General features: G+C 43.5%; 1 protein-coding gene across 17 annotated transcripts in view; it reads left to right on the forward strand.

Annotated features, from left to right (window-relative positions):
- Positions 1–16,950, forward strand: part of adgrb2 (adhesion G protein-coupled receptor B2) — a 217,020-nt gene that overhangs the window by 137,370 nt on the left and 62,700 nt on the right. For all 17 annotated transcript variants that reach the window (XR_004698785.2, XM_035183252.2, XM_035183245.2 and 14 more), the window contains 2 exons: positions 226–328; positions 4,567–4,610. Coding sequence is in view for 16 of the 17 variants with exons in the window: in XM_035183252.2 (XP_035039143.1) it covers positions 226–328; positions 4,567–4,610 (147 nt within the window). In the remaining variant the exon portion in view is untranslated. The remainder of the gene's footprint in view (positions 1–225; positions 329–4,566; positions 4,611–16,950) is intronic.

A 16,950-nucleotide genomic window follows, 5' to 3' on the forward strand; every position in this document is an offset into this window, starting at 1 on the left:
TCTCCTCACTTGCTTACTGACTCTCTCTTCAGCCTTTAATTCATGTTTATTCATTTATGTATTTGTTTAGCTCTGCGGCTACGTTCAAAAACCCTCAAACGCAAGGGAGAGAGCTGGCTGTGGATGTGTATTTGTGTATTATTGGGATATTTTTATTGTAACTGTTGATGTGCAGTATGATCCTGACGAAATACCCCGGTCTGATGTGTGTTTCTATTTTTGTAGTCCCCCTGCGGTGATCAACTCCAAGATCCTGACAGTGACAGTGCGTCCTGAACCGCAGCCCAGCGAGCCCATGGTGGTGGTGGAGCTGTCACAGCTTTTAAATGTAAGTAAAAGGGTCTCATTTCCCACCAAACTGTTTCCATGTCGGCATCTGTCCAGTGCAAATATGCATCTTCTTTTAAACATTGAGTTTGTGTTACTTGACTTCCAGGTCTACATCGTTTCAATAGAACGTGTAATGAGAAAATTGGGCATATTACAGCTTTCCCAACCGCTGTAGAGATTAATTCAAAGCTAACCACCAGAGAAATAAATGTATTTTCCTCGTAAAGTGTTACACGCAACAAAAATGTAAATTCTTCCGTATGAAGCACTTTTTTCCCGTGCAAAGTTTTGCATTTTTTATTGCGAGCTTGTATATCGAACAAGCTCGGGCCAAGAAAATACATTTTGTTTAAGGCTTTAAAGGATTCCTCTTCTCCCCACTGACCCATGTTTCCGGAGTTCAGAATGAAAGAGAAAGTGCTGCATGATATAAAGCACCGTAGCGCTCGGAGAATTGCCTGAATAAATGCGGACCTCTCTGACTTCCCTATACCGCAAGAGTCTCCTGGTGCCTATTCGGTTTATATTACAGTGGAGTGTGTTATTATAAATGACTCGTGGGGTATTTTCATTGGAAAGGACTAAGTGCAAGTTTAATGAGAGGTACTCTTTTCGACCTCGATAAGATGTAGGTTTCATTAGCCATTCTTCTGGGTAAAGGTGGGCACAGTTTTGAAAATAGTGTTGAATATTAAATAGTCCTCTATAGGCAACACATACACGCAAACACACACTCACTAAAATCAGTCTCTAGCTGTGTCATCGAGGACCTGAGGATCAAAATGATCGCACATTGTTTCATTAAAAAGATTTTGTATTGATCCTCATCCTCCCCCCCCCCTCTCCATCTCCCTGCCCTAAACCGTTGATTCACTGCATAATTACGGCGTTTCTTTTATATGCCTCTATCTTTTATCTTCCTATTATTCTGCTTTATGACACTTTTTGCAAAGCAGAGGTACTGCGGGTTGCACACATTCTATCTGGAGGATGATGTCTTAATAGTGATCCTAGCATGCTGCTCTGTGCTGCTAACCGGAGGCTCCTGCTGAGGACAGACATTTCTCTGGCACGCAGTGCAGCACAGGGCTGGGACAGTGTGGAGAGGGCAGGTGCACATGCTGCAGAGCAGACCAGTGTTTGAAGGGCCATGTGGATCCTGCAAACATTTAGGACTACATTTTGATAAACGTTGGGGATTCACGAGAGATATAGAGAAAGAGATCGGCAAAACATAGTGGAAATCGATACAGTACAGGCTAAAATATCCTGACCTCCAGTTGCTTTGAATGGATCCAAATGTTCAATCCTACATTTCCCACAGAGCAATTGTATAATGTTTGTCATTCAACCCTTTCTGCCTAATATATATATATATATCAATAACAGTTATTTAAGTTATTGATCTTTTCCTAACTTAGAGGCAAAAGAGATACAGCTTGACAAATCTGGAACTATTCCTTTAAAGCACTGCTGAGGTTTTCATTTTCTACTGCAAAATAGATGACTGGGATTTTATGAGACAACTTGCGAATGCTGCCCAACAACAACAACGCACATCCATGCATCGTTATTTGACGTGTTATCGACATTGCTGAGCTTGGCCTGAACTTCGTAAGAAATTGCCGAGCAACTACAGTATACGAGTAGCAGAGGAGGCAAGAAGGTGAAAGGAAGAGCAGAGCATCGCATCATGATGTTCAGCTGCAGTCGGTGTCGACCTTGTCCGAAAAACAGAAACACCAAGCAGTGCCGTGGCAACAGCTGCCAGCTTTGCTCTCAAAGGGGTGTCGGAGTGTCCGTGCATGGTCATGTCCTCACTGAGAAGACATCTGCTCCAGTCAGACCCCTCACATATCTCCACGTGTGTGTGTCTTTAATAGTGAGTAAGAATCAGGAGGCCAGAAAGCCCCGGTGTCCCCACAGTGGACCAGATGCCACGTGTTACTCCTCCTCTCTCCTCCTCCTCCTCCTCCTCCTCCTCCTCCTCCTCCTCCTCTTCCAACCCCATCCTCCAGCCCTCCTTCATCTACCCTTTTAGATTATAAAAGCTGTGCACATCAGCCTTTTCTGGTAATTGTCACTCTGGTAATTTCTAGTTGCCTTTCATCAATCAAAAATCATCATCCTGATTGCTCCTTTTCATTTTCTCAATATATAATCCTCGAAGTGGAAGGTAATTAAGGCTCCCTGAACCAGTGGGGTCTTGTTCTGTTTCAGCAGCTCGTGTTATCTGATTAGCACTCAGCATCTTACCACCAAATGGCTACATGTGGCTGTAGAAATACCTTGTAGAAAATGGCTGCTCCTTTTTTTTAAGGGGAAAGAAGAAGACAGAGCTGTTAAGGTAGATGCCATCTTTACCGTCCATGAGCGCAGCTGTTGGAATCAGACCGACGTTTGCTGCCTGTTAGAGGCATCAGCCGAGCAGACGGCGTCACTATACGCAACGTGGCACTGTAGAGGAGGCAGACACTGTGGGAGTGCAACGATGTCACTCCCGCTGTACCATAGAGTCCGGCATGATGCCCGCTGATTGATAGCTCAATGCTAACAAAGCCAGCCTGCTGTGAGTGTGTGTGTGTGTGTGTGCTTGTGTGTCTGTCTGTGTGTGTGTGTGTGTGTGTGTGTGTGTGTGTGTGTGTGTGTGTGTGTGTGTGTGAGGCGGAACAAAGCGCTGTCATCCATCAATCTGTGTCACCTCGTGTCTGATCCTGTGTATATAAACATTGCATCATGCCGTTCCGCCTCAATCCCAGCCGCCCAGAGACCCCCTGGATTCACTGACTCATGGAAGATCAGTTAGGGACTGTTCAGAGGAGGAGGGGTGACCTTGCCTGTGTAAATCCTAATAGTTCAGACGTGAATGTGCGAATCACCTCTTTCTCTTCCCCTTTTTTTGCTCTGTTAAAACATTGACTTTCAGAAAACATTCCGTTTGCTCTTCGGTGGAAGAGGTCATTGCGTCAAATTGTCCTCAGGCTGCACTGAACCTTCTTACAGTGGACATCATCCTTTTTCTTTTAAAAGTGAACACAGCAGTGTGGTGGTAGAATTACTGCTATAATCCCCTATGCCATAAGGGGGAGCTCAAAGGCAAAGTGCTTAATGCAGGACTGAGGAAGGACCAACAGACTCATCTGCATCAGCCCAGCAGGAGAATAGCATCTCAGTCGTGGGAAGTGAACCAGAAGCCTAATCACTCTTACTTTGAAAGACACACAGAGTGTATACTGAGCTCAAAAACACCAAGTTAAGTCTTTTAATTCTTTGGATTTACAAATTAAGTCGGGGACAGAATCTTTGATCCAGACCAGGAGCCCATGAAGTTCACCTCAAAAAACCAATCCCAATCCAATCCTGTGCCAAATGAGGCGTGCAGGTTGAAAGGCCACAGGGCCGGATCACTGAGGATCACCGGTGGAACAAGTTGAGATGAGTCAGTTAAGGACATCGATTCCTGTGATTGATTCAACAATTGAGTGAGTCTCGTTTGGCCTGAGCTTTGATCACCAGACGATTCACCTGCCATTGGACCACCAGCAGCCCCCACCCCACACCTGCGATCAGTTGTTGGGTTCAGCGGTTGAATGGATTAAGTTTGAGGTGACAGCAAAGCTGAAACCCTGAAGAGTCTGAAACTTCTTTTTTTTAACATGTTCTCAATCGATTCCTTGACGACATATGTAGAGATAAGATGAAGTGACTGAATTTACCTAAGTGCTTCACTCGACATTGAGCCTTTACACACCCTGGAAGGGCTACTTCTTGTTACACTCAAAAACATTTTACTGCTTCGTAGTTGTTTACTTCAACTCTTCCACTTTCCACTGCGGTTGTGCTTTAGTGAAGAATTCAAATGTTTCAACTGCAGGATGTTTATGAGCCCAGCTCGCTGTGTATTATTGTCCATGAAATGGCTTTTCTTGTTTGTCTCTAACTCTCGATTCATTGCACACGCACCTTCCCTTTTCTTTCTGCCGCAGCAGCTATTTGCTGGGCTCTGTCCACCGACAATGATTCTTTCTCAATCTCTCCCTCCGACCGTCTGTCTCTATCCTTCCCTTTCATTGTCTGTTTACCTCTCTCCATCGTCCGTGCAGCATCACTCTTTTCTCCTCCGGCAACGAGCTACTCTGTCTCCTGTCTGCCCTCACTCATCCTCCACTGGCAATAACTGCTTATCTTCTCTCTCTCTCTCCCTGCCCCTTCTCCTCCTCCCCCTTTATCTTGCAGGGTACATCAGATCCTCAGTGCGTTGTCTGGGACTACGGCAACCCGTAAGTTTTTCTGAGAAATTCTGATATTTGTGTTAATGTGAGTGTATATATTGCAACAATGCATGTGTTTTTCTGTGTGTGTGCGTGTTTGTGTGTGTATAAGTGAACTGAAGGAACTGTATGACCTGAAAACAGTCTGATGAAGTTCCCTCTGTTAGTGTTAATTCATTTTCTCGATGAGAACAAACACTTTTCTCTTTGTGTTGCTAAGGGTTCAAAAGCAGCATCACTCACTCTCAGTGGTGCAGGTTTTCTTTTGTGACAGTCTTCTCTTCAGTGTTTACTCGCACCATGTTGGAGTTGTCTGCAGTTCAGTCATTCTGTTAAACTTGAATGACCCTGTTTTAGATTCTACCAAATGTCTCTTGTTTGTCTATGTACGCGACTGGTGCTTTGACATTGTTTGCTCTGTGTAGTGGACCAGCTAGTGGACAACATAATGTAAACCAGCACAATTGATCATGCAGCTTTAACCATTAACCTACATAGTGATCACTCATTTTGTCAATAGTAAACTCAAACTTGTTCAGAACCATTAAATCTGGGGCTGGTTGTAGGACATGGTCTCATTGCACTTTTAATGGCCCACATCTTCAACCTATGTTAGGATGAGTGAGCAATTACCTCCCTGTATCCTACAAAATACAATTATACACTACACTTGTATTTATTTGGGCAAAAACATTGGAGCCTAAAAGTTGAACTTGAAGTTAAAGATGCTCTTGTTATGTTTTTGAATGGGACATTATACTTGCCTCAGTTTATAGGAGGGATGTCAGGGTTGGCCCTTGGCTGTATAAAAGTAAAGACATGTTTAGGTTCAAGTCACCAGCTACTTTCCCTAAGACCACAATCATTCCCAAACCTGTACCTTGAGTTGCGTATGCATTACCAGAAAAATAAGGACATTGTCGGGACAACAAATGAAGTGTGTCGATGACATAAGCTCCACTCAAGGTCTTCTTACTTGCTTGCTTGTTCTTGGGCTTTCAGCCATATCTCACTGTCTATATCCGCAGCTGAAGTTCAAACTTTCTTTTTCTTCAAGTTTGAGTCAGTTCCCCGATAACAGTAGAGAATTCTTTCAGAATTGAAGACGCTGCGATACAATTAAGAGCTCCTCAAAGCTTTTAGGAACTGGATCTGAGAGCGAATGCTTTTAATAAGAATGAAATTTGTCAAGGGGCCATCGCAGCGTGCCTCCGCCTGCTGTGACCAGAAAGATGACAGCAACATTACGCTTCCCCTTGAAGATCACATTAGTCTATCCGGTTTTTGTAGAGTACCCTCCAGTGACCAAAGCACACAGTGTGGAAGTGCAGGTTCACAGGGAGAGGGATAAGACATTGTGAGCTATCAAACTACCCTTCTCCATCAAGGTAGGAGCGAGACAAAGCTCAGCAAAGTCAATTAACTATCCGGAAGATTACAGCTGCAATCAAATTAAATTTGCAGACATTACGAGGGCAGGGAGCCAAACGGAATATAAAGTGGCAAGGTGGCGGCATTGTCTGTCACCCAAACACGCACTCGAACTGGGGGGAATGTGGAAAACATCCAAATGTGTTTGCCGGGGATTAGGTAATATGTTTACAGACACAGATACACAAAACAGATGGGAGACACTTACAACTTACACAAACATGGTGAAACATATGTTCAAAACATATTCATTTTAGCATGTAAGCTGAAATCTTGTGGTATCATGTGGCAGACAAACAACAACAATCCTCCGATCGTTGAATATTCATCAGATCCATGGGGTGTTTGCATTTTCGCACCGCTGTTTACATTTCAGTCTAGCAGAGCCAGCAGGCTAAGCAAAGTGCTCTTTCCGATGTACTATAGACTGAACATAAAGATGGACGACATGTCTCCACTACCTCCCACTATCTAGAAATGAAGCCACGGTATCAAGGTCCCACATGCGCTCGACCTATCACAAATCAGTGTGTTAAGAAATACCTAAAGTGACAAAATTATGTCAAGTTCCCTTTTAATTTGGAAGATGTCTAATTGATTAATATGGAGGAGGAGGCAGGGTTTATGATCTATACTACAGCCAGCCACCAGGGCGGCGATATAGATGCTTTGGCTTCACTTTTGGGGAGCTGTCATGTCTTTCATCCTTATTTGCAGTCTATTGGGTGCACACATGTTTTATGAAAAATGAGTGAGGCTGTGAGGCTCAAGTGATGGACCAGTGGGCTTCAAGTAAGAAAAGCCTGGATGTGTGTGCTGTGGAAATTAGATGCATCCACACAAACATGTACATTATGTAGAGTGCATACACATCTACAAGAAAATACACGTACACAGGGCACATATGAGTGTGTCAGTCCTCCTCCATTTTCTCGCCTGTGCCGAGCAGTGGAAGTCGACTGCAGTCGGCTGGGGGCTCGCAGGTGAGACGGGCCGAGAACATGTTGTACAAAGCAGCCGTTTGTTTGCTGGAGGACATCACCTCTCTGAACCTGGCTGTCTCCCCGACTGAGCCACAGGCTTTGAGGCTGAGCAGGAGCCAGACGAGAGGCGAAGGGAGAATGTATAGACAGCGACCGGACCCGACGGCAGCAGAAACAGCAGTTCAACCGTGTGCCTCTCCCCCCTTTATTGTTACAATGCACACACGAGTAATGAACACTTACTTGGAGATTAAGGATCGCACAGAGGCTTACATCTCTAAAGCCTATCATCATCCCCATCCCAATTGTCTCTGCGCATGTTTTTTTTCCAGCAGTGGTGGTCCATTTACAGATCTGCCAGCAATTTCAGTGGTATCTCTCTCCCATTTGTGTGCTCTCTTTCTCTCTCAGCTGGCTAAGTTGGCCAACAGTTTGTGGCACTCACAGTTCATCTCACTATTTATGTGAGAGTGTTTATTTATTTATTTTGCCCCTAACAGGCCCATATGCCGGCGCCATCTGCCCACCCAAATCGTTGCGCTCGCCATCCCTCCCCATCTTCCCCGCGTGTGTCTGTCTCCTCAACCTACTCTCAACCTGTTTTTCTTTTGCCTCGCTGGCTCGACTCGATACCGTTATGTAAAACTCCCATAACAAAAGTTTTACAGGTTCTTTTCGGAAATGGGGAGGCTCAGGTTGGTGAACGGAAATGAGGGGTTTTATAAATGATTAAAAAAAACACGCATTTTCTGAGGACGTTTGGAGGTATTCAGGGCACTGAAATGAAACTGGCATTTCTTTGTCCTGAAACTTCACTGGGTTCCTTCCCCAAACTCTCTCTCTTTCATTTTTTTGTGTTGGCTTTGAGTGTCTCTCTCTCATCCATGGGAAAGCACGATGGGTGGCTGCTGACCTTGCCTCAGGCACCGCTGTGCTCTGACCCCCACCATGCCCCAGTACGGCATGTCTGGCTAAACCTGCACTGACGCACACACAAACTCTCACACACACACACACACACACACACACTGCACTGTGGAATACTTATTTAAAGGTCTGCTGCATTACAGATTACCGTGGCTCCCTGAGATTGTATGTATGCCGATCCCCGATGTACTAGAAGATGTACTATAGTGATTCTATACTGTGGTGGCAGCTGCTTTTTCAATCAGAACAAACAGCTTCTTTGCTGGCATCTAAAATATACATTGTGCAACTCAAACATTACTTATGCCTCACTCGTGCATTTCCCACTCCATCTCTAAATACATAGAGAGGCAACATCCTGTCATCTGAGTCACAAAGCTGATGTAACTATGCATGATAGGCAGGCGACTGAGCAATCTCATTTTAAAAGCCCGCTTACATATATGACCCAGTATATAGAGATAAGTGTAACGAACACTTCAGATGGATGGATGACAGTAAGCTTGTGAGGGGCTGAGGGTCACTTAATCCTATTTCTAATCCCCGGTGGGCTTCAGCTCGATCAGGGGGGGGGATCAGTGGTTAAAGACCCAGGCTCCCCACCTTACCCCTCGCCGCCAGAGAGTAATAATGGCCTGGTGTGCAACGCGAGTAGCTCTAACATCCTCAATCTGACACGGTAGATTGAGGCTTGCTTTGGGCTCAGACTGATCTGCCAACGTTATCAGCTTTGGCACAGGCAGGTCTCAACTTTAAATGAAAGTTAAAAAAAAAGTCAAAGGCATATTCCGCACGCTCCCGCGGAACTAGATGGACACAAACCTGGCCAAAGTGTAATCACATTTATTTAAGAGCGGCGTAGCGGTAAGTTCCGACCTCAGTCAAGCAAAAGCCTAAATATATGGTCAGATTTAAGGCTAGTCATCTGTCATCTATTCCTATTACACCATCTAACAATATTAAGTATTGGAAAGACATTTTCCCTCTTGGATACACACCTTTTCACTTTCAACATCTATTCCTTCTTTTAAGATGTCTTTATACTGCTGCATCGATTTAGCATTGCACCTGAAAAACATTGTCTGACCAACAAAAGGCCACTTGAAGGAAAAATATCAAAATTCATGCAGCAGAACAAAAGAGCATAACAATTTCTTTCCTGTTAAAACCCAGAGCACCTACATAATGTGTTGTGCTCTTGGCAGTTGATTTTGCAGCTCCTCTCCAAAACTTGTAAATGACTTTGATATGTAACATTGATGCAGTTTCCAAGTTATAGATGTATAGTAATAGATGTATCTATACGACTAGAACTGATTCAATATTTTTCCAGCTTCTTATAGTGCCAGACCATGCTCTGTGTACATCCACAATCTAGGCTGTGGCTCAGGAGGTAGCTAACCTGAGGGTCGGCTGTTTCCCCCCCCATACAACGTGCCGACGTGTCCTGTGCATTAAGGGAGGCCTCGGCCCTCTGCTACCTTGAAAAACAACTATACAAGATGAAAAGGATGGATGGTGGAATGAAGGCATTGTACTAATAGAGTGAAACTATTTTGGATTCAGACAGTGTTGTCCCTGAGGAGACAGCAGGTAGTTCAGGCTTAAAATAGCCCCCCATATGTTTACATCTGCACAAGATAATCATCAATCTATAATCAACACTTTACAGCATGTAGCTGTGCCCATTACAAGTGCATTACACAAGCGATCTGCCTCACTCTGTTTTCTTATAGCGCTTGCTGTGAGGCAGTTTATTAAAAATAAAAACATCATTTTTTTTTTTAACTGAGCGAGAGTAACAGATGCGCTGAAATGTAAATTTTGACATTTTAATTTTTGTGATGAAACTGGAAAAAAAAGGAGGTTAACTCATACTTTCCATCTCCCTGATCTCAAATGCCTTTTTATTAATGAACTGCTTTAGCATATGTTCTTCATGTTTGCCCAGCGTCAGCGACAAACACTGACACGCTAAATCTTAACAGCGTAGCCACCGGGAGGAGGGAGGGGGGTGCTGGTCCGACGGGGGCTTGCTCCACTTTTCCATCTGACGGAGCAGAAGGGATCAAGACTGTGTCGAGCAGCGCGGCAGCACATCAAGAGGGAGTGGGCCGGTATATAGGGCTTACACGGGCTCTGCCTCCGCTGGGCGTCACAGGACGTAGACGGGCTCTTAGCTCATTCCCCCAGCAATCACAACAGTCCTTAGAGAGCGTGTTAACGTGGGACGTTCGATTCTCAGCGCACGACAGTCGGATTTAGGGGACTTTTGATGGCTCTAAGAAGCTGTTACGTGTTGAGATCAGTTCTAAGTAGTAGGCTACCAACAAGTGTGAACTTAAGCCATGATTCTTTTTTTCGGCTACTGGACCTCTTGGATAAACCTGGGCTGCTTGCGTTTAGGACTTTTTTTCGTTTGAGTGAAGAGTCAATGTAAAGCTGGTTAGGAGTCATTATGCTTTATTCTTATTGATTGCATCATGTGACCAGTGGGGGGGGGTCAAATGGAGCACTGGACATGGTTAGCCTTTAGAACTGCGACTGTTTCACCTGGACAGAGTCCTCGATGGAAATGAAGTGATCAGTATTTGTGTGTTTAGATTAGAAGTAGTGAATAAGAAGAAGTTCTCTGCCGGCAGTTGGAATACATTTTACTGCTGGAGCCACTCGGTGAGTAACATCGATTTCCTCTTTCAAAATCTATTCTGGGTTTACTGGAAATACACACGGATCACATTAGCAACCTGAATTCAAGCGCAGTGTTTGCCTTATGCTTATCTTGTTGACTTGCACATTATCCTCTTTACTCTTGTGCGGCTGGAAGAGAGGGCAGTGTGTTCGTGCTTTGTGAGGCTCTGAGTTGTCCCCGTGGCCTTGGGCGTCCCAGTTGAGCCCCCCCCGGCGAGATGCTTAGAAATGATCCTCTACGTTTTCTATGTGGTTTAACATTTGAAAACCAGGTTGCAAATATGTCGAAAAATATAACTTTGAATACTTTTCACCAGCATCAGAATGAATAATCCATTTCCTTCAGGAGCCACTCTCTTCAGAGCCAGGGCGGCGTGTCCATGTCACACAGAATGCTGGCAGTCAGAGAAGCAGGCCATTTATGGCTGTGGCTGAAACCTGTATCTGTGCTTTTTCTGTTCGCTCACTGGCCTGCACACCAGGGAGAAAGATAATCCCGGGAAAGAAGCTTATAAATTAGCTCATGGCCATGCCAGAGATCAGATTGGACCAGTGGAGGTCAATGACAAAGCATCCTGCTCACATGGAAATGAGGGAAGAAGCGAGAATGGAAGGTTTTGCGCGACATCTCACGTTGCACGGGCCAAACGAGAGACGAGGAGGGATCAAATAAGGGCCGTAAATGTGTCCGTGTCAAAGATTTATTCAGATGTGCTTTTTAAAAGTAAGTGAACATGAAATGAGAATTTTCCTTAACAGTTATGGTGTTGTAGATTTATTGTGGACCAAACACTTCTGAGTTTTTCATATGCCTGACCTTGCGATGTCTTCCTACTTAATTTGGTATTCGTGTGTCATATTGATCCAGCCACGGTAGTGAAGCACGTGTCAGGAGGCTATTTGGATGACTACTTCAGCGTTGATTTTCTCCCACTGAATCACATACACAGGATTCAGATGAAACGAAACATATTTCATCTACAAGTAACATTTTAGAAACATAGGCTGCACAGTCTTACTCATGAACATCACAGGAAGCTCCAGATAATCTCACAGCATGTTCTTGTGCTTATAAGGCAGTCAGTCAGTGGACGAGAGGAAAAGCTTAGGTCTTACAAACATTTATATCTGGGTCAAATATACTTATTTATGCATGCACACACACACACATTGCTATGCAGGCCTTCTTGTGGAAAGTACTGCAGTGTGGATGTGTACTGGCCAGTCCTGCATAATAGGAAGTATGGAGAGTTGAGTGCCGCTGATTTATGTCGGGTGAAGATTTTCCTCGGTGCTTTTTGGCTGAATTGAGAGTGAAAGGCGTATATACCCACAGCATCGGTGAGTGTAAGACCCATCACTACTGTTCCACCTCTTTGAATCTAAGAGTTAAAATGTTGATACTGTTAGACACATCCAATATGTGAGATCCGATGTGAGATGGTAAGATGGTCCGACTTTAAACTAACCTGAGGCACACTCTGCGAAAACAAGAACAAATATGTCGGATATTGCCAGAGATTGTAAAGATGGTCTCCACTTGCTCCCATTGTAGAGAAATTAAGCCAAAACATCCATGATACAGCTGCCACCATCTTCCACTTTTGATGTCAATCTCAGCTGTCAATCATGACTTTTCACGTTTTTATAGCATCAAATAACTAATTTAAACCGAACTTAGTTGGAATAAATGAGCACTTGGACGTATATCAATGAGAACTGCCTAAAATGACAGAAACCATCATTCAGAAATATTTATTTCACACATCCACTGACACGGAGAAGGAGGCGGGTTTATTAACTATACTGCAGCCAGCCACCAGGGTGCAATCAAGATGATTTGGCTTCTCTTCAGGGCAGCTGTCGTGTCTTCCAACCTTATCTACAGTTAATGGATCTGACCCGTAAAACTCCGAATGCCGGATCAAAATCTGAATTATCTATGACCCTATGTCGCTGTATTTTTATGGTCTCTCTTGAAAATGAGATTCAGACTTTAAAGACACGTCCCATTTAAATGAAGCTTTAAAAAAAAGAGCAAAAAGCATGCATTCAATCCATAATTCAGTTTTCTCGCAGTGAGAAATCAAATTCATTCGGTCTTATATGTGAAAAACATAAAACTAACATAGTAATAAAATAAAAAACAAGAGTAATGACCGTTCCGTGGCCAGATTAAGACTCAGAATGTTGCATTTAATGTGGTTTCAGACAACAGCTGGGCTGCGGGGCCAGGATTACATGTGTGACCCTGTGCTCATCAGTACAGGCAGAGAATCACAGCACGATTACACATGCACCATTGAAGACATTTCAGCACCGACACATCGGTTGGTGTGAATTTGTCAGTTTAAATCTTCTTAACTCTATAGCATGAGAACCTTATGGCAGTAACTTAACCATAGAGGTCTCAGCATAATGGGATAACATGAAAACAATTGCATCGCCCGTCCTATATGTAATTTATTGAGGTTGTTATGCTCACCGTGACTTACATGTGATGACTTACACTCAGCCATCATTAATTTGAAGATTTACTGTGGCTTCACTCTGTACAGAAAAATGGACGTAGACTACGTGAAGCCAATGCTTGAAACCTGTGTTCTCTGTAATAACCAGCAGAGGGCGACTCACTTATTTACTAAGGAAGCCTAAAAAAAAAAGACCCTTTATTTCACTTGATTTAAAACATCATTTTCATGCAGAGGTCATGGTCTCACTTGCTAGTTTCAAGTCTTCTTCAACACAGCGTGATGTTGATTTTGTTAATTATGATCCTATTTATTTGTATTCATTTGTTCTTTTGCACTTTGTAACCTTGTTTAAATAAGTGCGATACAAATGAAGTTATTATTATTATTATTACTTAGAGAATAAGAGATGATAAAATATGGTTTGCATTGGGGCATGGATGCCGTGTGATTGGCGTCTATTACCATCCCATTGGGCAAAGGTTGTAGGTGGGTGTGCCTTGTCCTTGATCTCTGTCAGGCTCCACCCCTCGCCCTTCCAAATATGGTTGCTTCTGGTTTAATTGCAGTGTGATATGTAAGAATTATATTTTCACATTATCTGTTCGTCACCTTTCTTTTCTGTACTTTTTACAGAATGGCACACAGCAATGCATGATTAACCACACGGCATCATGCAACTACAACAAACATTGCATTAGGGAGAAATGGTAGTCGGCACAAGAGTGTAAAAACAGGAACAAAAAACCTGCGGAACAAAAGAAGATACAGTAAATTGTGCCTGTTCCCATGCAACATGCAGGTTGTAATTGTTGTCTCGGTGTGTCATTGATGCTGATGTACAGTGACGATTTTCGGTATCTGTGCGTCTGTGTCCTCCTGAGGCCACTTATCTCCATGATCCTGAAAATCCCTTTCTACTACGACAAGCCCCAGTCCTTCTGTCCGTGATTCATAAGATCTCTGTTTGCAATGTGTATCAGCAAGTGTCACTCTGAATTACAATGACTTTACTCTGTCACACGTTACAACATTGCTTATACAGTGCACTTCACAATATCTGGCACTGGATATTGAATTCAACCTGTTCAGACTATCCTCGGTGCTTTTCTCATCTCTTTGCATGTATTGCAGTTTGCTTTTCCCCCCTCTATATTTGTTCCCCTGTGTAAAGTCTTTGCTTGTCGGTGATTCTGACCACAAGTGACACAAAGGCAAATATTTTGCTCGTAGTTGACGGAACGCGTTGCCAGACATGAGCGCCGAGAAGCCGACTAATGGATGCGGCGCATGCAATTTCCCACTATCAAATTAAAATGGACCAAAGTATATATTTTGTTGACAGTCATCTCGTGAATCAGTTTTGACAGCGTTTGCCAGCAGCTAAAATTAGCTGATAATGTTAATCTTTATTACATCAATGACAGCTAATGTGAAACAGCATTTCTCATGTAAATCTGGTTCGAATGCTTGGCTGGGGCTAGACATTAAATGTTACCCATACTGTGTGTTCGCAGCTATGAGGAATAATGCAAAGTCAATGCTCTAACATGTTTTTTAAAAGGGCAGAGCACGTGTACCATGAGGATTAATGAAGATTTGATTCTATATTTTCTGGCATGTCTGACATTTGTTGCCAGCTAAAGATAGAGTCTTGCTTTATGTGTCTGGCAAATATGATTTTTTCTTTTTTTAGAGCTGACATCAAGCACTTAAGGTTTAAGAATTCAGAGCATGTTTAACCTTTTTGTTTCTTAACAAGGGGCAATTGGCTTTCATAGCACTGCCCTTTTATTCAAGAGTTGGTGCCAATTTCTTCTCGATGGACATAAAAGGTCAACCCAACCCTTTTGTTCGGGAACAATTTTTTCCCATTTTTCTTAACAGCCGCTACATCATTCAACTAGCAATTGGGGAGTACAATTAAGAGCATTGTGCCACGGTCCCTCAGTGGTCACTGTGCATGTTTTAGCATACTGCAGAGGAAATAGGGTTTTAGCTCTGTTGGTTTCATCTCCAGCATGGCCCAGATTCTTTGCCACCAACTGTGTGGATTTAACAGCCATGAAAATTCCAGTTTTTAAACATGTAAACGTGTGGTTTTGTTTTTCTCCACCAAAAGATCAACATTTTATAACTGCTCCCCTAGATTCCACTTCAATATTGTGCATTCATGATCCCCAGGGGATTAGTCACACAGACGTTCCCCTGACTTTTCATATAATAATAATAATGATAATACATTTATTGTTCTTTAAGTGTATCGTTCTATAAGCAGGTCAATGTTTTGTCACGTCCACTCAATTATTACAACATCTACAAGATGGATTGGCACAAAGCTATGTACAGACATTCGTGGTTTCCAGATGATGTATCCTGATGACTTTGGTGATCCCCCTCACTTTTCCTCTCTATGGGCAGAATGCTGTTAGGTTTTGTGCAGACATCCATGTTCCCCTTCAGGTTTCTTTGTGTGTGTGTGTGTGTGTGTATTTAGAAAAATGCACCATCTGGTAGAGATGATGAACATGGCGAACGTTTCATCTGCTACAAACTCAGCATGTTAGCTTATGATAGCATTTAGCTCTCAGCAATGATGTGCTTCACTACAGCATCACGGTTCCACTTACAAGGCTATAGACTCTTTGTGTGTTAAGGATATAGTGTATGTGTTTTGGCTCAGGTAGATCCCAGTAAACAGTGTGAGCTCCATGTGCATCAAATAAAACTGTATTCTTTGTCGAAGTCAAGACTAAACAACAGATGTGTTGATTATCGAAATGCGACCTGGATGATGCTGTGTATATTTACACATCTTAGCATTTCCCCCCCCCGGATAATACCATATTAATATCTTTGCAGTATATATTTGGGATCCACAGCCTATAACGCAGCCGTACTGATATATGCACCTGTTTGTACATCTGGTACCTGTTTTCCACGATAAGAGGAGTCGGCAGCAGCTCCAGGCTCATTCAAATGCTCCCAACAAAAGTAAAACAAAAGCCGCGTCCTTTTAATCTTCCCCCGCAAGCTACACCCATCTGATAATCTAATACTTCCATGAGCCCACAGCGTGTGTGATGCACAGTCTGTATCCGTGGCTCTTGCGGTTGCTTCCGAATTGTCGGTGAAATACGAACTGAACAAAAGTCGAAGCGGGCCATTTGCTGAAAGGCAACATAACCAACAATTAAATCCATCTGAACTAACGGTCAGCAGTTAATTAAACTGGAAATGCAGCAGCCAAAACAAGGAGGTCACAGATAATGTGTGTTGGTGCATGCCTGTTGGTGTTATCTTCCGCGACCCCCCACTGTGAGCTACCAGACAGCTTCTCATTACCCCAACGTCCCCTTTGCTGCCAGAGAATACGGGATGTGCCTTGGCTGAATGTGCCCAGACTGTATGTGTTAGCAGTGAAACGCATGCAGGCCTTCCCATGTGCATCTGCCGTGCTTTAAGTTGCATAAATCAGCACATATAACACTTCCCGCTTCCTGTCCGTGAAATGTGCAATCTTTAATGCATGTGCAGTAACAGTCCACATGGAGATGCTTTACTTGTATGAACGGAGCCATTTGTAAATATTTCACACGCCGTCTCCTGGGAGTTCACCGGCAGAACTTAGGTTTTACATACATGTGTAGACGTAACATGAGATGAATCCTATGTAAGCAGATGGAATCCGCATTAACATGGATGACATTTTCTCGTTAAAAGTGCACATACGTATTTCTTGCATTCTTGTCTGTCACCCAATCCTCGCCCTCTCTCTCTCTCTCTCTCTCTCTAACCCGCACACAGCTGCACACCGTGTTGCTCCCTGTCAAGCTGTCGCCTCAC

The sequence above is a fragment of the Hippoglossus stenolepis genome, chromosome 17 (genome assembly GCF_022539355.2).
Source record: "Hippoglossus stenolepis isolate QCI-W04-F060 chromosome 17, HSTE1.2, whole genome shotgun sequence".
Lineage (NCBI taxonomy): Eukaryota > Metazoa > Chordata > Actinopteri > Pleuronectiformes > Pleuronectidae > Hippoglossus > Hippoglossus stenolepis.